This window comes from Gymnoscopelus braueri, assembly GCF_963280865.1.
Source record: "Gymnoscopelus braueri genome assembly, chromosome: 2".
Classification (NCBI taxonomy): Eukaryota; Metazoa; Chordata; class Actinopteri; order Myctophiformes; family Myctophidae; genus Gymnoscopelus; species Gymnoscopelus braueri.
Window position 1 is genome coordinate 6,966,605 of NC_137604.1, and position 21,976 is coordinate 6,988,580.

The window sequence follows — 21,976 nt, forward strand, 5'->3', positions numbered from 1 at the left end:
CATACACAACATAAGTTTCTGTTTCCCAAGCGTTGCTTTATAAATACTTGTAACGGTGAAGTCTGAATAAACCCAATTTTATTGTAACTTGAAAGCAATGATTTTTGGCCTCTTTTGTTGAACCAGTTAAAGATTATCTCTCTCTGATTAAATTGACATTTATACAAACCTGTCCAAAATGGTAAATGGTGCATTTATATAGCGCTTCTATCCGAAGCGCTTTACATTGATTGTGCCATTAACCCATTCACACACACATTCATACACCGATGGCGGAGGAAACCATGCAAGGCACCAACCTGCTCATCGGGAGCAATTAGGGGTTCAGCGTCTTGCTCAAGGACACTTCGACACTAACTCTAGGGGAGCGCCCCAGCCCGGGATCGAACTGGGAACCTTGCGGTTTTCCAGTTCACTCTACCCGGCCACTCTACCCCTGAGCCACTGCCGCCCCTGTCCAAGAACTCACGTTACATTACAGTGACGTAAGTTTCAATAATAATAATATATATATATATATATATATATATGTATGTATTATTATATTGTAATTAATTCATAAATTATATTTATATGGTTTATGAGATAATTACGTCCTGTGTTCATATGCTGCGATATCATCCAGTGTGTGATTGCTACAACAGCACACCATGAACCTCAGTTCAGACGCTGAGGCTTGAGGACTTGACCGGACGGAGGAGCTGTTGTAATTACTACAAAAGTTACTTTGAGAAGCTGTTAGTTTCTTCTACCCAGCCGTGGTTGGATATGGCCCTAGGACCTCACAGTCCTAGGGCCAATCACAGATTACTTTTCAGCCTAATTATTCAGAAAACCCCAGACCACAGAAAATCCACTGAATGTTCAAAGTTCATGTTTTTTGGGTGTAATTGAGGTCATAAAACCCCCCCAAAAAACATTAACAATTAAAAAAAGTGAAAATGAACGTCATAGAACATTTAATATTCATCACACTATGGCCATGTCGCTCATCATTAGAAATAAACAATGGGGACTTTTGGAACTGTTGGCACACAGGCCAAACATAAAGGGTCATAATTCATGTAGCCTACATCATATAATCTGGCCAGGTTGATCTAATGATTATTTTATTTTGCCATGTTACATGTAGGCTAATGAAAGTAAACAGCATCTCGCTACACAAGTCTGAGCAAGGCTTTAGTGGCTTACGGTATATATAACACATAATGTTACGAATAGCATCAACTCGTGAGTAAAGCATTTCTATGAAAATGATGCTCCATATTTTTTGTTTAGTTTAGTTTAGTTTATTAGCACATTGTTATAACAAATATGAAAACAATACATATTGAAAGACAAGTAAAGGAAGAACAAGGAACAAGGAAAGGAAGAAGCCGGATGGCTTATTGTCTCCGCCAGGCCGAAAGGCTTGGCGAGAGAGTATGTTTTGCACCCTGTCTGTCCGTCCGTCCGTCCGTCCGTGTGTGTGTCCGTCCGTCTGTGAACAGGTAATATCCTATAATATTAACAGCTGGCCCCAGAGGCAAGGCGTGCAGGCCCACCGGTGTGTGGACACGCCCTGGCGCCTGCCGTCCCAGTTATGGGTGGATGGGGCTCATAGTCCGCAGGAACATTGCAGTGGAAGGTGGTGCTGGTCCTCCTGCCGGAGGACAACATTACGATAGGATCCCAAACCCGCAAGGGAGGGTCCTGTCCAATGAAAGCACCCCGTCCAATGCACTCTTGCGCTGTCGGAGACCATTAGTAATGGGAATGTACAGTGAGAGAAGAAGATAGATTGGTAGAACTAGCACACTGTGCCGAGGAACGGGGAGTGGAGATCCTGGGAATCCAGGAACACAGAAGAGTGCACACTGATAACCGGATCGTGTAACGCAGAGTGGAGAGAGGCACGTTCATCACTGCATCTGCGTGGCGAAACGAGGCCCAGGCTGAAACAGGGGGCGTAGGGCTAATGCTGGGTTCTCTGGCTCTCCGTCGGGTTTAGCATCACACCGATAGGATCCTTATTGCAGAGTTCCCAGGCAACCGTCATAGTCGCGTACTCACCCACCAACGCGGCACCATCTGAGGAGGTGGAGAAGTTCTATGAGGACCTTGCAACTTGCTGGCAATCCTGGGTGACTTCAACGCAAGGCTCGGACCAGAGGACGCACCCTTCCCATGCCACGATTATAGAGAATATGTCCTATCCTATTCTATGTATATGCTTGACTCCTCTTGCGCATTTGATTGAGCACTGCTGCTATTGATTAGTGATTGCACATTACCTGCACATTTTTGAAGCTGCTACTAAATGATAAGCTATTGTACCCAAAACCTAACTCTTCCTTCCATTACCTCCAGTATTTTATCATTATTGTATATTTTTAATATACGCTCATCGGTTAGTATTTGAGACCTCGGCGTGCGGCCGGAGACAAAATTATTTCACCGTAAGGGCCTCTCTATCTGAGATTCCCAGGCTGAATTAGGGGCCCAGTACGTCCTTGGATGTTATCCTTCATTCAGAAATGCACACATTCAGTGACACAAGCTCTCTCCCTCTGCGCAGAATCCACAAATGATCTGTAAGTGTAATAAACACAGGTGAACAGAAACATATGCACAGGGCATGTGCACTAAAAGCATCAAAAGCACAGGCATCAAAACATGATCAGACACATGCATGCACGCCTGAACACACACACGCATTTGTGAGCAGAAGATGCTGGTGGCGGCAGGCTCGTGAGAAGCTGTATACATAGTCTTCATCAGTTTTAGGCAGTCCGGTTTGTGAGAGCGGAATAAGCTGTGAGAACCAAGCTTAAGGGTTGTTCACACCAAGCAATATAATTAAGGGTAACTATTGTTCACCATTGTCTGTTTTAGTTGTGATGTGGACACTGGCATCCACTGTGAGAGTGGAATAAGCTGTGAAAACCACAAAACTCTGTCAAGCTTTTAGAACGAGAAGCATCACGTTTTCTACATGAAGCAGAGGTACAAGAGAAAATACACATGAACCATGTAAAAATAAGTAAATACAAAATCAAATCATTTTCCCCTGGTGAATACCGGTCCATATCTATACGACAGTGTACAAATTAATTACATCAATAAATCGAGGAAACTTATTATTATAATAGTATTTGGGTTTATTACAGAGAATCTTACAAGCGTCGGAAAAGCATGGTTCCAGATATATTCTTCTGACTTAAAACAAAGATACAGAGTTTTATACACATAACGTGGGGTTACGCCTTTCGTCATCACATCAGCCGTCAGTTGTGTCTCGACTTGCTCCGTTTCCTGGGCAACCAGGGTGGTGGTGACATTTATGCACAACGTTCATAACAACAAATCCGTGTGGCAACGAGGTTAACCTGCTTTCTAATACTGTTGACATACCAGAAGGAGCCCATCAGACCAAAACAATGTTGCAGCGGCCTGAGAGGCACAGACACTTTTAACCATAATTAACACATACAAATGGAAAATGGTACACTTTAGATCCATCAGAAAATGGTACAAAATGAGACACGAATGTGTCCAGTTGTCCATTAACCTCTTGTCGGAAGGGTCGAATCTCCTCAAGGATCATTTCAGTGTCGTTGCTCATGCTCGTACTGTTTTCATGCTCGACGGGTCAGCTGGCTGCTGGCTGGCTGACTGGCTGTCTGGCTGCTGGCTGGCTGACTCGGTGGCTGACTGGCGGGCTGACTGGCGGGCTGACTGGCGGGCTGACTGGCTGGTTGATTGGCGGGCTGACTGGCCGGCTGACTGGCCGGCTGACTGGCCGGCTGACTGGCCGGCTGACTGGCCGGCTGACTGGCGGGTTGACTGGCCGGCTGACTGGCGGGCTGACTGGCCGCCTGACTGGCCGCCTGACTGGCTGGTTGACTGGCGAGCTGACTGGCCGGCTGACTGGCTGGTTGACTGGTGGGTTGACTGGCCGGCTGACTGGCTGGTTGACTGGCGGGCTGACTGGCCGGCTGACTGGCTGGCTGACTGGCCGGCTGACTGGCCGGCTGACTGGCCGGCTGATTCGCTGGCAGCTGGCTGGCTGACTGGCCGTCTGGCTGGCTGGGGGGCTGGCTTGCTGCGTGACTGGTAAACAAAACAGGTCCGCCCGGTGTAAAGCTCCTGGCGCTGGACCTCCAGGTGTTCCATGGTGGGCCTGCGCGCCAGGCCCTCGGCCGTGCGCCACAGGAGGGTTACACCACACAGATCAATCAGCGAGCCGTCCACCAGTTCCTGAGACTCACTGTCCACCTGGACGGGAACATGAGAACATAAGATTTGGTTGATGTTTTTTTAGACAAGAATGCACATACAATACCATATGATGAACATTTTGTACATACTTTCTCAAAAGCATAAAACAAAACAAGAGCTTATTTCCATTTTATAGTACTTTGAGTGCTTGTGCAAATGTGTTTGGGGGAGGGTAAAGACATACATAAAAATACAAATAAATCAATCAATAATAAATACATTCATTCAATTTCTAAAATACAACTAAAATGGCAAAACCCAACATGGGTACATGTTGGTTTTATACTCAACATATTGATGGTTAGGCCTAGCTGATCTGAACCCGAGCATTCCTATGCTGTGAATGTCTCATTCGATGACAATAGTCTAATGGATTTGGTGTAGAGGGAAAAAGGGAGGGGATAAAGTATAGACCCCTGTAGGACCCATCTGAAGTCAGCCCAGCACCTGGTTATTAGTGAGTGGATGTGCGTGCTTTATTTTTTGTTTCTTCATTTATGTATGAAACAAAGGGAGACACGTGGTGCACTAAATCCCTCTGATTTCCGTAGCGTATTTCACACTTTGATTTCGCACAATGATGTGCTCTATCAACCAGTGGTGTAAAGTAACTAAGTACATTTACTCAAGTACTGTACTTAAAGGTACAGTACTGAATGTAGCGAACGAGCTATCGTTCATGCAGAACGAGATGTTGCTGGTTGCTTACTTCTTCCACAGACGCCAGGTTCTGTGGAAGAAGTAAGCAACCAGCGTCGTCTAGTTCTGCACGAACGATAACTTGTGCGCGACTTTCAGTGCATGTTTGAGTATCATGAGACTCCACAATGAGCAGTAGTAGAGAAAAAACTAACTTTGCATCGGTTATAATAGACGAATTTCACTCTTACACGGGCTCCCATTATGCCACGGAGGGGGTCGCCAGAATGCATGACACGGGACTCTCTGGAATAACTCAACGTCCATTTCAATGATGGTGAGTGATTAGCGACACATCAAAGATAACACTTAAAATGTCCGGATCTCTCCTTTAAGTTCAATTTTACTTTACTTTACTTTACTGGAGTATTTCCAATTGTCTATACTTTTACTTCTACTCCATTACAGCTCAGAGGCAAATATTGTACTTTTACTCGACTACAATTATTTGAAAACTTTAGTTACTAGTTACTTTGCAGATATAAATGATTATATTAGAAAACATATATTAACCTCTTCAGCCCTATTTTATACCTAGGCTATTTGAAAATAGCCGATCTACAAGCTCACAACGCGTCGCATAGCGACGCGGTGTGATCTTGTAGATCTGCTTTTTTCAAACATTTTAGTATTTTTACTTTTGATACTTTAAGTACATGTTGATACCAATACTTTTGTACTTTTACCCAAGTCAATTTTTAATTGTGGACTTTTACTTGTAAGAGAGTACTTCTACTTTGCAGTATTGATACTTTTACTTAAGTAAAACATGTGAGTACTTTTTCCACCACTGTGTGCACGTGTACTGTTTGTTGTGAATGTGTATACTGTATAGTCCTCACCATCTTCCCCTGTTGCTTATCCCAGGCGGTCTCCCGAAGGGTGTGGACGTTGCCGCACACCGATATCTCCCTCCACACGCCGGGCTTGGAGTCCTGAGTGAAGCCATGGAGCGGGTGCATCAGCAGCACGCCGTTGGTGGTCAGTCCGTCCATCTGTCCATCAGGCGTCTCCCATTTAACTGCCTTCTCCTGCGGGGGGAGGAAGGTGGTGAAAGAATCCTCAGATTTTTTCCTTAAAAAGGTTTCATGACATTAAAAGTATTTATCATGGTCCTTCAAACGTGTATTAAAAGTTTTAACTGAAAAATCCACTCCAGTGATCCATGGCACGATGATTTTTTCTCTTTGATTTCTTAAGCCTTTTCAACTGCAATGAAAAAAAGAAATCTTTGCCTGCGGGTGTCGCTGTTGAGGGATTTTGACTGTCAATCATCGCCTCATAAAACCCCCCAAAAAACATAAAAAATAAAAAAAGAGAAAGTGAATGTCATAGAACCTTTAAGTAAAAGCAGCAATACCACAAAATACTACATTAAAAGTAAAAGTCCTGTATTAAAAATGTAAACTTAAGTACAAAGGTATCGGCATCAAGATACACGTACTTATAGTATGTAAAAGTTTTGTTTTTTCAAGAGTAGCAGATCTAAAAGCTCACAACACATTGCATTGCAACGCGCTGTGATTGCCTATTTTCGAGGTATTCACTTTGAATGCATTTGTTCATGATGGATTAATCAATTAATCAAACAAGTTATGAATCCCTGCACAGTCACACAGACACAACTGTGTATGAGACATTTCATCTGACATTTCATAACCTACACCCAGGAAGATGTTCTTGGAGGAGTCGAAGGCGGCGGCGTAGACGCGGGCGGCATAGGGCGGGCTCCTCTGACAGATGATGCGGCAGGCGAAGCGCGAGATGGTGTGCAGAACCGCCTTGCTGTCGGGCACTGTGTCCGTCACCAAAAAGTCAATGTTACTCTCTGTGGACCGCCCGATCTGTTATAGACAAACACAAGGGGTTTCACATTACTCACAGCTTGTTTACATGCACTGTAATCAACCACTTTCGCTCCCTAGTGTCCTTATTTTGCCGTTGTCATTTTAGTCACTCATTATAGGAGGGTGGTGATAGCTGAATGGGTAGAAAGACCGCCTGGGAAACAGAACGTCACGGGTTCGATTCCTGGCAAGACACTTAACCTCGTTTAACCTCCAATCAGGAGAGAAGACCATTCATCAGCTTCAAATGTTCCAGTTCCAATTTTGTCTGCTAATTATTTGGTGAAAATCTATGTTGTGTTTACTAAAGAGCTAGAGAGACAGGGTCTTTACTGAGCAAACACTCTATAACTATCAGAATACTGGGAATATTGGGATAACAGGTTGTGAATCACTGGTTTATATAGTGCAAAGCATAATGTATGCATAATGGATCCTACAGACCTGAAACATGTCCGTGTTTCTGTCAGAAGCGTATTCCACCACCACCGTGGAGGCTTGGGAGAGATTGTAGGTTACGCTGTGCTTGTCCTTGTCCAGCATGCTGAAAGCCTATGGAACACAGAGAAGTTCACTGTTAGAAACATCCACTTCTGGACAAATAGTCCAGGCAAAGTAGCATTTCCAGACAGACTAATTAAAAGAGATTTCTTTTTCACCATAGATCATCTCTATGAGGTGTCTAGAACAACATACTAAAAGTCCTAAGAAATCCTGGATGTGGAAATATGTTTAATTCTCATCAATTCAAGATGTGTGCTAATACCTCGAGAAAACTAAACACCCTAATGGGCTTTTTTTTTTCTTTTGTCCTATCACAATGAAACTTTCCACAATGAATCTTAACATGAAAACTAAACTTTTTTGTATTACAAGTTTCTTTGAAACTTAATTTGAATATTCAAATTAGCATAATATATATTGAATATGCCCAAATTTGCCTATCACGAAAATTACTTTTCCCCAAAATGTATTATATTTACATTGTTGTTTGTTAATGATATCAAACACACTGATCAGACTTTCATGAACCATTTCATTGAAATATTGTGACTTCATAGAATAACACCATTCATATGTATGACAAATGCATAAATCCGTCAAATCTTCCTCCAACCATCCTACTGCTAACGGTTGATGGCAATGCTGCTTTTGGACTGACCTCTTACCTGAAACCTGCCCGGCTTGGTTGTACCTGCCGGGGGTATAACCCCCACCGGTATAGTCCTCAGGGTCACAGAGGCACACAAGCCTCCCCACCACGACAAGGTAGCAACAACAGGGGAGGTTCTTTTCGTTTTTTTATTCTTTTTGTGTTTTTTTCTTATTTTATTTTTTTTGTGTGTTTTTTGTTTATTTTATTGTTCAAACGTGATCCTCAACTCCTTTGGTATGATTCTTTGTTCTTGCACCCCCTATTTCAGTTCTTGTCGTCAGATTATTGGCTTAGGAATGGGACAAAAACCAAGTCTCCATGGGGTGACTAATCGATTTTGGGGGTGAAATATCCCTTTAAGACTTAAGACTCGTCAGCATATTTAACGCCTGGGGGAATGTTATGTAATGTTTATGTAAGTAAGATCTACAAGCTTAAATGAGCTTTTTAAATTAGCTTTTTGAATATCTTAAGTATAAAATAGGGCTTAAGTGTTTAATGACCAATAATTATTGTCCTATAACATGGTGTATGATTCTGAAGTGGACATTCCGCATTTTGATACAAAAAAGTATTATTTTGATGCCAATACTTTTTTAACTTGACTCAAGTAAGACAGTATGTTTTTACAGTGTGGTTTTGTTGCTTTTTCTAAAGTCCCAAATCTGAGTACTTCTTCCACCACTGACTGTACCTTAGCTTCCTGTGGAGTCCAGTCCATGTGTACAGTGCCTGCTCTCACACCGTTGGCCTTGGGTCTCTGGCACAAAGAGAAGTGGCTTTTCATCCCAGCCTCGTCCCTGTTGTGCCTGTGAAGAGGAGATAAAACAGTGGCGGGAGCGCTGGGGTTAATAAAGCAAGCTTGTGACAAGTTTAGTTTAGTTTCAGATCTTTGGAACAGTAAGTATGCGTGGGCAGTGTCGTAATATGGATCTTCATGGCGAAGAGTCATAAAGATCAATAATAATTTTCAGAGGTATCAGCACCCTGACACTGTTTGAACAGAATGGAAGTAAGGAAGTAAGGAGGAGGCCCAAATTCTTTCCAATATGGCTGCTGTGCACAGAGCCTATTCAATGAATATTATTAAGTGAATGTTTCATACCCCAGGACAATGAGCTCCCCATATTTGACTGGGCCTTTGACGGAGGCCGGTGAGGAGGAGATATTTTTTTGATATCGAGACATTGGTGCTTTCTCCCGGGGATGAGGGATGTTGGTGTGGCCCTCCATAGTGAATCACTCCTCTGTCGCCTGCTTCAAAGTGTAGTGGTTGTTGCTGTCCTTTACGCCCCACTTAACCTGCAGACATCAAGAAAAACACATGTTAGGTTTCATTCCAAAATGAGGCATTGATATATAATATTTAATCTAAATTTACGAAGTACATTTTCAATAAAGTTTTCAAATAATTCAGTAAAAAGTAACATATTGCCAAGCCGGCATGACACACAAGAAACGTGTTGATTTTGTGAGCTAGTATAGCCTATAGACACACTAGAGACAATGTTTAGTTTGTATTTCAGACAAAATCTGAAGCAAAGCCTGCAGTGAAGCTCTACATTTACTTACAATAAATAACTACTGAAATAAATACATGTTCACTGAGCAGCCTTTATCAGTAATATAAAGAGTTAAGGAAGAGGAAGAGTTGACAGAGCGGTTTAGCTAGCATACAATGTTGCCATTCATTCACTACAAGTATATAATATATATATATATATATATATATATATATATATATATATATATATATATATATATATATATATATATATATATATATATATATATATATACAAGAAAACAATCACTCAAGAAATCATCATTAAATGTCAAAAGGAAAAACCCAAGGCAATTCTACTTACTTGACTTATCTTGAGTAGGATATCCAACAACGGCTGGGTAGAAGAAAGTAGTAGCTTCTCAAAACGTACTTCTTTTAGTAATTATAAGAGCTCATCCGTTTGGTCAAGTCCTCAACCCTTTATGTATGGACTGAGGTTCATGGTGTGCTATTTATATGTACTGCTGCTCTCTCTTTCGCTTTGATTCAGTCATTTACAGTTCTTTGATATACAGCCTGATCAATAACCTTTTCAGCTGATACAGTCATTTACAGTTCTCTGACAATCAGCATGATCAAAGGGTTCTCTCTCTCTCTCTCTCAATTCAAATCAGTTCAATTCAATTCAAATGGGCTTCATTGGCATGAGAAAACATATATGTTTATATTGCCAAAGCAAAAGTGGAACAAAACAATAAAAATAACTATGTAGGTACAATTATAACAAAGAATAAATAAATAAATGAAAACTATCTTACAAAACCATAAAGGTTAGACATCCAAGTATAGGAAAAGTTAGCTTGGAAAAATCTTTCCAAACAAATGGCATCAATATTTCAATGTTTTGCATTCACTTCACTTTGAATAAACCAGAGGTAAATATTGTACTTTTACTCCACTACAATTATTTGACAGCTTTAGTTACTAGTTACTATGCAGATTTAGATTGTTATTTAGATTATTATCACAAAACATACATAAACCACTTATATATATATATACATACATAAGCCCTATATATATTCTGGCCATTTGAAAATAGACAATCAACAAGCTAACAATGCGTCGCAATGCGACACATTGTGAGCTTGTAGATCTGCTATTTTTAAAAGATTAGTAAACATTATGAACATTGTGAAATGGAACATTCTGCACAATGAGTACTTTTACTTTTGGTACTTTAAGTATATTTTGATGCCAATACTTTTGTAATTTTACTGAAATAAAGTTTGATTACCGGACCTTTACTTGTAACAGTGTATTTCTACACTGCACTATTGATACTTTTACTTAAGTAAACAGGGCAGAAATACACATGTATTCCATCAATCTGTAGAAAGTATATGTCTCTGATGTCTTGGTATAGTGGGCAAGTGGTCAGGAAGTGTAGCTCAGTTTCTACCTCATTTTATGTGCACTCTTCTCTTGGGAGCTCAGCTCAGTTCACTGAGTCGGTACATAGTCAAGGCTTTTATTTGTTTTGGGTCGGTCACAGTGCGCAGGTATTCTGCCGCTGTGTCCTCTCTGTTTAGAGTCAAATAGCAGTCTAGTTTGCTTTGATTTTGGGTTGCTTCTTTCTAATGTGTCAGGTAGATTTAGGTTTGCTGTCATAAAATTTGCTCTCTCTCTCTCACGCATTAATCACCATTCATATTTTAACCCATTTAGACTTGAGGGCGATTCTAAAATCCTAAATCCTGACTTCAGATTTTAATTTAAAAAAATCTAAAATAAATATGTTGATATATATCTATATAGGTATATCTTAACGGATGCAGCCGACATGATTGCACCATGTGTCACACACATAGTTAATCTGTCCCTAGAGCAAGGAATTGTCCCCTTGGACATGAAACATGCGAATAGAATCCCGCTTTTTAAGAAGGGAAATATGTCTGACCCCGGAAACTACAGACCCATCTCCATAATCAGTGCCACTTCCAAGGTACTGGAGAAAGTAATTCATGAACAACTTTATTTGTTCATCAGTGACTCCAAACTACTGTATACTTCCCTGTCCGGTTTCAGGAAGTCCCACTTAACTGACTCATGTCTTCTCTACCTTACAGATCTTATCAGATCTGAAATGGAACCTGGCAAGCTAAGTGGAATGACCCTAATTGATCTCCAAAAAGCTTTTGACACAGTACACAAAGGCTTACTTTTGAACAAACTTTCAGCCTTAGGCCCAAGGGCGCCGATACTGTGGGTGCCTCGGGGCTAAAGCACCCACTGTGGGTGAGGAGCACCCACTGGGTGCTGGTCACTGGGTGCTTTTTTTAAAATCAGATCGCCTGGTTCAGATCGCCACTGAATAAACCGAATTAACCGAAATAAAGTTACAAAACCCCCCCAAAAAAGTTAATTAACCGGCCAAAACCCGCAAAATTCTCAGACAACAAATTATCCCTTCACATGGCCAAAACGGAGTAGATTGTATTTGGTTCTCAGCCCAGGTTGCACAAACTGGCCTCACCCAGTATTACTTTTGGGCGCCAGTCCTTTCCTGCTAAACCTTCAGTCAGCTACCTCCGTTATCTAGTAAGCGGCCATAGCTGAGTGGTTAGTGAGCCCGCCTAGAGAGCCAGAGGCCCTGTTTGCCCCAGGTACGATGCCAGGCCAGGCCAGCAAATGTGTCGATGAAATGAAATTTGTCCCTGAGCAAGACTCTTAACACCTAATTGCTCACAGGCCCTCATTGGAAACAAGACCGCAAGGACTTTCATGAACGGACCTGTTAAAGGAATTATCCTTATCCTTTTCTTAAGACCATTAGTAAGGTGAATCAAATTCTTAGCCAGGAAAGCACAGTTTCGGCTAGTCTTCGCTTATTAGCAAACTCAATGGTTTTATGTTGTTTCGATTATGCTATTGGCTCATGGTACAGTGGCCCAACCAAAGCCCTAAAAAATAAGTTGCAGGTTTCTCAAAATAGGTTGGTCAGGCTTGTCTTGGGGCTGTCTGCAGGGGACCATGTTGGAAAACAACATTTCCAGCAGTTGGGTTGGCTCCCTCAGGTAGCCATCAATTCAACTACAGCTGAAGTTGGAGCATAACATCTACATCAACAGCGCCCCTGTGTACCTCTGTAAGCTTTTTCAGAAGCGTAGCGAGGCCCATTCCCACCTAACCAGAGCCAGCATAGCAGACCTGACCATGCCCACGTTCACCACTGAAATACGCTCACTTTAGATTTGAAGGAGCAGTTAACTGGAACTCGCTGACTATACAGAGCATCAGCAGCCATCTCCTTTTTAAGATAAGGGTCAAATCATGGCTTTTAGAAAATGTTGCAGAATAGTGGTGTCACTTATATTAGCAATGCGATTATATGTAGGCCTATTTATGCTGTAGGTAGCTATTGATTGTATTATTTATTGCTGTACTGTTCTTGTGTTTGTATCCTTGACGTTTCTCTGATGAACATGATGTAACTTGTGTTTTTCCTGTATAACATCAAATCAAATCAAATCAAATCAAATCAAATCAAATCCGGCAACAACTAATGTTACACAAAGGGGTTACCGAATTGAAAGGCATAACAATGTATAGGGGTTCTCGGTCTAAATGGGTTAAACTTAAACTAAATGAAACTTTCAAGTTACAAACTACCTTTTTGCCTCTGCCTACTTTTTATACAACATAATAAGACACAGAAAATATTTTGTTGTTGTTAGAATCTATATTCCCATAGCAACCATTGTTTGTTCAGTGTGGGGTCTCTCCAGCTAAACTAAGCTATCACTTACCACAACCAGTGGTGGAAAAAGTACTCACATTTTATACTTTACTTGAGTAAAAGTACAAAAGTATTGGTATCAAAATGTACTTAAAGTACCAAAAGTAAAAGTAGGCTACTCATTAGGCAGAATGTCCCATTTCAAAAGTTTTCAAATGTATAACAATCTTTTGAAAATTGCAGATCTGCAAGCTCACAATGCATTGCTTTGTGAGCTTGTAGATCGGCTATTTTCAAATGGCCAAAATGTAGCCTATATAGGGCTGAAGTGGTTAATGTATGTTTTTTAATAATAATACAAATCTACAAAGTAACTAGTAACTAAAGCTTTCAAATAATTGTTGTGGAGTAACAGTACAATATTTGCCTTTGAGATGTAGTGGAGTAGAAGTAAAAGTACTGAAAATAGGAAAAACTCCAGTAAAGTAAAAATACCTAAAGATTGTACTTGAGTAAATGTACTTAGTTACTTTACGCCACTGTACACAAAATCGTTTTCAAAAGAGGAAAATCATACTGTAAAGATGCTGCTGCTCACCACTACCCCCGACCCCCCCCCCCCCCCCCCCACCTGCCCATCTGATGGCCTGTTGATTAATGGCTGTAGAGAGGCTCTGTCTCTCCTCAGCTGTGGACAATGAGTCTCTGATTGGCATTCTATTCAACTACTATCAGTTGTAGCCACTCTGTGAAGGTGTTGCTCTCACAGGAATAGCCCGGGCCCTGACATGGACACGGGGATGCTAAAGAACCATATTTTAGCTACAGCTCAAAAGTGAGTTTCATTTCCCTTACAGAGTGAGGAATATTATGGATGTTTTTTCCCAAATAAGAAGAGCATGGTAGAAAGTTGTCTCCTCCATTCATTACCTCTCTCTCTCTCTCTTCCTCTCTCCCTCGCACGCACGCACGCACGCACGCACGCACGCACGCACGCAAACACACACACACACACACACACACACACACACACACACACACACACACACACACACACACACACACACCTTTTTTTCTCTCTGTTTCTAGTAAAAAGTACAACAGGAACTTGCCAGTTTGAAAATAAGTCTAAGTGTCATCTTCAACAGGATGTGGTTTATCTTATACTGCAGGTCTGAACAATATGCACATCAGCTGCTAAAGTATCATTATGCAGTTATAACTCACCAATCATTACACTTCTATATCAATATGGTCCCTGTGATAAAACACATGTCCAACTTCATTCATTTAAGAGAATCGGAATAAATCAAATAACACAGCCCTACAACTATCACTATCTGTTACAGTCTAAACTTACACACTAAACTTGTCCATTATTAAAATTAATAATGGACCCCACACACACACACACACACACACACACACACACACACACACACACGGTTATGCAATATCCGTTGTACCTGTCTGTCTGTGTCCATTTAATGCCCATGGATTTCTGTGTCAGGCATGCCCAAATATGGAGTCCAGGCTAGTTTATGACATCAATACTGTACAATGTCGTCCTATTGATGACATTCGGGTACTCTATATGTGGGGATTTGCTGTTTTAACTAAATGTTTTGGAGACCGCTCATCCGACAGACTCATCCCACTTGTCACATCAAGCCCCTCGGTTACTTGCCGATACACACGCCGAGTTTGAAGTCGGTCGGTCCCGACCGACTTGACGGAGTGCACTGCACTCCCTCGTGTCATCGACTACGCAGGCGCCGAGTTTGGCCAGTCGACTTCATTTATTTTGTACTTTTTTGAATACGCTTAACCCTTCCATTGTGTTAGGGTCTTTTTTGACCCGTTTTCAAGTTTGAATAGGTAAAAAGTACCCTTTACATTTCTTTATTGGAACGAGGCTTCATGATATCCTCAGAAATAGCCATTTTAACCCAACAAAATTATTTATCATCATTTTAATTAATTCTGATGGTCTCAAAAAAAAAAGTGACACTTGTGGTGTTAGGGTCCGAAATGACCCGGCAAAGAAGTGTGGCTCAATTCCCCCCCAAATTGTCAATATTCAATGTTTACATGTTTGAGAGTGAGAGAGACTTGTCCTCAATTAGCATTTGCTATCAGGAGTAAAATAAAGTTTGAGTTTATGAAAAATAAATGACTTTTCACCTTCTATGGTATACGGGTCATTTCGGACCCTAACACCACTAGTGTTAGTGGTGTTAAAACTGGGTTAGCAGAGGATGGTTTTGATCCATCGACCCTCTGGGTTATGGGCCACCGGGCCTCTGCAACAGGGGCCACTCACAGCCTGTATTGTACTGTTCATTTGTTCATTCCTACAATGAGATCATTCAGTCATTATGTGGACTAACCATTATAGCAGAGGTGTCAGTGAAAGAGAGAGAGAAAGAGGCAGTGGTGGAAAGTTACTGTTAAAGTAATACTAGGTAACGTTTTCAACAAAACTAAAGTTAAATTGTATATCTTTTGTGAGTGGCAAAAGTTTCACAACACCCACTCCATGAATTTCACCCCCGGAAGCCTTTTATTTATATATTTTCTATTGAACGGTGACGGGGGGGACTTTCCTGGGAAAATGACGTCATCTGGCCGGAAAAGAGAGGCAGAAATGCACTGGTTTCCTGTTTGGTCAGGAACTACCGCAACGGTTTCCTGTTTGGCCAGGAACTACCGCGCTAATAACAAAAAGTAACCTCACGCTGATTTTAAGAGAATGTAGGATTGGAAGATCGAAAAAGAACAGAAAAAGAAAGCACAGCTCATGGTAACTAATGCTCCACTGGCTAAGAGAAACGATCGACAGATAGTATAAAACAATTAAAAGAATGCTTTTTGAAACGCTTCCGGCTTCCGGTGAAAACAAATGGAATTCTGGGTAATCGAGGACTACGGAAATTGTATGTGACGGTAGTGACCAGCAGAGGTTGCTAAAAATCGTTATTTGTGAATCTGCATTGTACAACTTTAAGTAAAGGCAGTAGGATGACAGTAATAAGGCTGCATAAGGCACTATGGAGGCAGTAATAAGGCTGCAGAAGGTAGTAGGGATGTCAGTTATAAGACAGCATATGGCAGTAGTGGGTTAGTAATAAGGCTGGATAAGGCACTGTGGAGTCACTAATAACACAGTAATATGGGTGCGTAAGGCGTATAGGGATTCAGTAATAACGCAGAAATAATGCTGCATAAGGTTTTATGACATCAGTAATAAGGCTGCGTAAGGCAGAAGAGAGTCAGTAATAAGAGAGCATGAGGCAATGGGGGTCAGCAATAAGGCAACATAAGGCAGTCGGGAGTCAATAATAAGGCTGTATAAGGCATGGAGTCATTAATGGCACAGTAATGTGGCTGCATGAGGCAGTATGGAGTCAGCTATAAGGTAGTATTAAGGTTGCATAAGGCAGAAGGGAGTCAGTAATGAGGCTGCATAAGGTCCTAGGGAGTCAGTATTAAGGGAGCAAAATAAACTCACCAAAGGACCATGTTGAGGGGTCTCTATAGAGCGCACGTAAGAAACTGCTTTCAATTCAGCCCATTGGAGGCACCACAAATGCAAACAGTACCCCCCACAGCTTCCTTGTGTCCTGGTGGCTGCACCCCATGACTGATATATCACTGGGAAGACAGCCTGGCCTGGCAGAGATCTGTTCTCTGAGGATCATACTTTTCTAGTATAAAACTGGGTTAGCAGAGTATGGTTTCGATCCATCGACCTCTGGGTTATGGGCCCAGCACGCTACCGCTGCACCACTCTGCTATCAGTCACCCCAGATTGGACTCAAACTCACAATCCCGGGTGCAGGACACCAGCGCCTTATCCATTGGGCCAAAGACATCACCAGTTTGTCAAGGTTACAGCACTAAAATATCAACGATCGGCCAATCACAGAAAACCACACGCACCGGGAGAATGGGATTGACTCCAGCCCGAGCCAACTTTGTTCAACTATGGCTCTGCTTGCTTGTAGCATAAATACTTTACCATAACATCCTCTTGTATTCATTGCCTCCGCCAGGCCGAAAGGCATGGCGAGAGAGTATGTTTTACCCTCCGTCCGTCCGTGTGTGTGTGTGTGGAGAGAGATGCTCATCCACAGTTCTCACCAGAACCGGTGCCCCCCAAGGCTGCTGCCTCAGTCCTCTGTTATACAGTTTGTTTACGTTCGATTGTGTCGCCAGATGTGAGAATAACAGCATAATTAAATTTGCGGATGATACCACAGTGATCGGTTTAATAACCGACGGTGATGAGAGGGCCTATAGGAGGGAGATAGAAGATCTAACTCTATGGTGCGATAACAACAACCTCTCACTTAACACCAATAAGACCAAAGAAATCATTGTAGACTTTAGGAAGTCCAAAGGTATCCACACCCCCATTTCCATCAAAGGGTCATCTGTCGACATAGTTGATAACTTTAAATTCCTGGGCATACACATCACAGACACATTCACATGGTCATTCAACACAGAGTACATCCTCAAGAAGGCACAGCAGCGACTGTACTTTCTGAGGCGCCTTAAAAAAATTGGCTTAAGTACAATAGGACTAGTGAACTTTTATCGTTGCATAATTGAAAGTGTCTTAACTGGCTGTATCACAGTGTGGTACGGTAACACGACCGCTCAGGACTGCAACAGGTTGCAGAGGACCATTAAAACAGCAGCTAAAATCATCGGCAGCACAGAACTACCCAGTCTCCACAACATCTACACCACTCGCTGTATGAAAAAAGCCCACAACATCATTAAAGACACCAGCCACCCCGCAAATACCCTGTTCAGACTACTCCCTTCCAAAAAACGCTACCAGAGCATCAATTCTCGCACCACCCGTCTCAGAAACAGTTTCTTCCCTCAGGCAGTCAGGCTGTTGAACAGCTGACCTTGTTTTGCACTGTATGGTCATTCACTTGCACTTTATTTTGTATTTTGTGTTTTGTCTTTTCTTTGCACTATAGATGTTGTTTATGTGTATAAAAAATGACTGAGAATGCTCTGAGCAAAACAAATTTCATTGTATTTATACTTGTATTTATACATATGACAAATAAACCTAAACCTGAAAACCTGAAACCTGTGTGTGTGTCCGTGTGTGTGTGTGTGTGTCCGCGTGTCCTGTCCGTGTGTTAGCAGCTAATCTCTTGCACCGTTGGCCCGGTCGCTGCGAAACTGTGCACACACACTCCCTGGATGCCAATTCAGAACCTCTGCCTCCATTTTTTTTACATTAGGCTTACAGATTTTATCCAAACGTCATGCAAATCGGTACACAGTATCTCTATAGTCATGTGATCAACACGGATCTGTCCGATTTCCCATATTCCATCCTCATTGCCTAAGGTTGGCTTCCAAAATTTGCAGGATTGGTCCGTTTTGAACAAAATGCCTCAAATCATGAACGCAGATTGCGATTTCCGTGAAATTTCACAAACACATTCCCAATAGGCCAAGAAAGAAATGCCACCCTTTTTCACATTGGCCTGTTATAGCGCCACCAGCAGGTCTAATTTAGCAAAACACATTTTTGGAACAAAATGCCTCATATCATGAATGCAGTGTCCGATTGCCGTGAACGACCTAAGAATAAATGGCACCCTTTTCACATTGGCCTATTATAGCGCCACCAGGAGGCCACAATAACGTACCTGACCTGGCGGAGGCCTGTGCTCCGAGGAGCACTTTTTCTAGTTACTGTTACTTTCGTTTTAATGCATGACAACAATTTAAATAATGTTTGACCAGGATGATTACTTTCTCTCTCCCACAAATACACACATGCTGTTAAGTTACACCTAGTTCCTGTTAATAATAACCAATGTAAAATGTGGTTCATCGGGAGGTAAAGGAGAGACACTTTATTGTGAAGTTGACACTGCAGGTGTCTGGTCGCAGGTGATAAAAGTTGAGTTTTGAACAGTCAAAACAAGTCGTATCATAGACCACCGAAGTCCTGACGTCATTCGTTCATCCCCAGGTTTGCGGAAGTAATTTCTCTATGGAGAATAACATTGGGTCATCTTAGAATCGTCTCATATAAGAATTGTGGTCCAAAAATAAACACACTGTCCCGGCGTTATTGTCAGGGAGGAGGTTCTGTATCGTTTATGATAGTCAGTCACTTATATTTGATACAGTCTGTTTCTGGCGAAAATGTAACTAATTTGGCGGAAGTAACATTAGCGTTTTCTCACCGTCAGTTGATGCTTCATATCCATAAGAGTCAAACCGCCGGGGTCATTTGTTTATTTTTGGAACACAGTTCTTATTTGACGCGATATTAAATACGTCTATGGGATTCAGAACGGGGGTGGAAAACTGCGAACCAGGTAGACAAACAAAGGATGTGTAAATGACGTCAGACTTTGGTGGTCTATTACGAGTTAAAATACACCACAGACACATTCCAACAAGAGGGCGATACACAAGCAAGATGAAGTAAAAGTGCCAAGTTGTCCTACTGATGTTTAGAGCCTCGACGAGGACCCGGATGTAAACAAAGGGTGCGTGCGCGATGGTCGTGGGTCCTGACTATCCACTGGAACAATAACATTTCTAACGCAATCCGCCATTACGGATTGATCTTCCATCGAAAATGGTCCGTTTTCACCACGGTAAAAATATGTATAGGTTCTGAAAGAAAAAAACTTCCATCTTCAAATGTAAGATTTTTTTTTATCGGAATATAAAAATGTCTCGGTCTATTAGACCTTCATCAGCTTAAGTCATGTATTTGGTTCTCAAAGTGGGGTCTGGGGACCCCCAGGGGTCCTTGAAAGGGGTTCCATGGGGTAACCAGCAGCTAAATGATTGGGTCAATTTGGTTCAATTTGTAAACTCTCACAGTTATGGGGGTCTGTGGCCTAATGCATATTATACAACAGGTAGTTCCGACCAAGCAATCTGATTGGCTGAAATAGCTTTCTAGCCGTGCTTCAAACCAGCATCATAGCACGGGCCTAATCACATTAATAAATCACTCCGCACTGCAGTCCGCAGCTGATTAGCCCATATGGCGCACAGCTGTGCTGTGAAGTCACGCTGTCCCACGGTAGGAAAACAAACAGACAGTAGCCTGCATAGCCTGACCCACCGCCGCCACCGGAGAACAAACATCTTTGCAAAATGGACTATGTTGTTAATTTTGACTTATTTGGTGGACTTACGGTTGATCAATGGTTAGAAGGTTATAAATATCCTCCTGTGTTAAAGTAAAATTACTCCCATTTCGTTAACAGTCCAGTGTATGTTATACTTATCGTACGAAGGTATCGCACGGCGAAAATAGCCGATCTACAAGTTCACAACACGTCGCCATCGCGACGCATTGTCAGCTTGTAGATCAGTTATTTTGGCCGCGTGACACGGTCGTACGACGGAGCATATAGCCCACTGCGCACTTGATAGCTCGGCTGTGTTGATGAGACGGTGCCTCAAACTCAAAGCGCTGCTACAGGGACTATTTAATGTCTCAGTGAAAAACTCTTCTCTTTACAGGGAAACGGATAATAGCGAAACATTTTTATTATGAATTGCTCCACAATATGAATAAATTTGGATGTGTTTTGTTGGTAACTGTTGTATAATCGCAATATTACACTCGAGGGTGTGCTTTACCTTACATTATTGTCACTTCTGTGATGCGGACGCGGAACTCGGCTGCGCCTCGTTCCTGACCGCATCACAGGCGTGCCAATAATGACGGTAAAGCACACCCTCTCGTGTAATATTGCTTAAGTAAACTGAGGGTCCTTGAAATGAAAACAGAATCACTTTATGTGTCTAATCACCACCATGGGTTTAACCCTTGCATTGTGTTGGAAACCTGCATACAACCACCCCCCTACCCACACACACACACACACACACACACACACACACACACACACACACACACACACACACACACACACACACACACACACACACCTCATAGCTGACTTGTTATGCATTCATATCCATGTAAAAACTTTTTCAAATATAATTCGTTTTCAATTATAAAAATGGTAGAATTCACTCATTACATTTCCTATAATGAAGACAATGGATAATGATGTTATCTAGCTATAGACTAATGTTAGAAAACACTTCCAAAAAAGATAAATACTTGCTTTAGTGTTTTTTTTTTACTTTAAAAATTGTTAATATAAAAAAAAAATGTTACATCTGTGGTGTTAAGGGTCAAAATTGACCCATATACCATATAAGGTAAAAAGTCATTTATTTTTCATAAACCCAAACTTTATTTTACTCCTTACAGCAAAGTTTCTCTCACTCTCAAACATGTACACATTGAATATTGACAATTTGGGGGGAATTGAGCCACACTTCTCTGCCGGGTCATATCTGACTCTCTTTTTTTATAGACACCATCAGAATTAACTAACATGATTTTTTTTGCATTGAAATAGCTGTTTCTGTGGTTTATCATGAAGCCTTGTTCCAATAAAGAAATGTATAAAGCGTACTTTTTACCTATTTAAACTTGAAAACGGGTCAAAAATGACCCTAACAAAATGGAAGGGTTAAGGGCAACAGAAGAGGTCATTCATATCTTCGATAAGCTTTTTATTGTATTTAAAAAAGAAAAAAAAATACAAACATTACCACACAAACATAAATCCTATATGTTTACAGTCACAACAATATTGTTTCATTCAAACACCTAACATAACTGTTGAAGAAAGTCAACAGATTTGTTTAGAGAAAAAGTAGAACACATTGCTCTA

The 21,976-nt window shown here is 41.5% G+C and overlaps 1 protein-coding gene across 1 annotated transcript in view; it reads right to left on the minus strand.

Moving 5' to 3' along the window:
• LOC308093703 (E3 ubiquitin-protein ligase pellino homolog 1-like) overlaps nucleotides 1-21,976 on the minus strand; it is a gene marked incomplete at both ends in the record, with an annotated part of 70,964 nt that overhangs the window by 42,844 nt on the left and 6,144 nt on the right. The window contains one exon of the mRNA XM_080440030.1: nucleotides 7,251-7,358. Coding sequence (XP_080296156.1) covers nucleotides 7,251-7,358 — 108 coding nt within the window. The remainder of the gene's footprint in view (nucleotides 1-7,250; nucleotides 7,359-21,976) is intronic.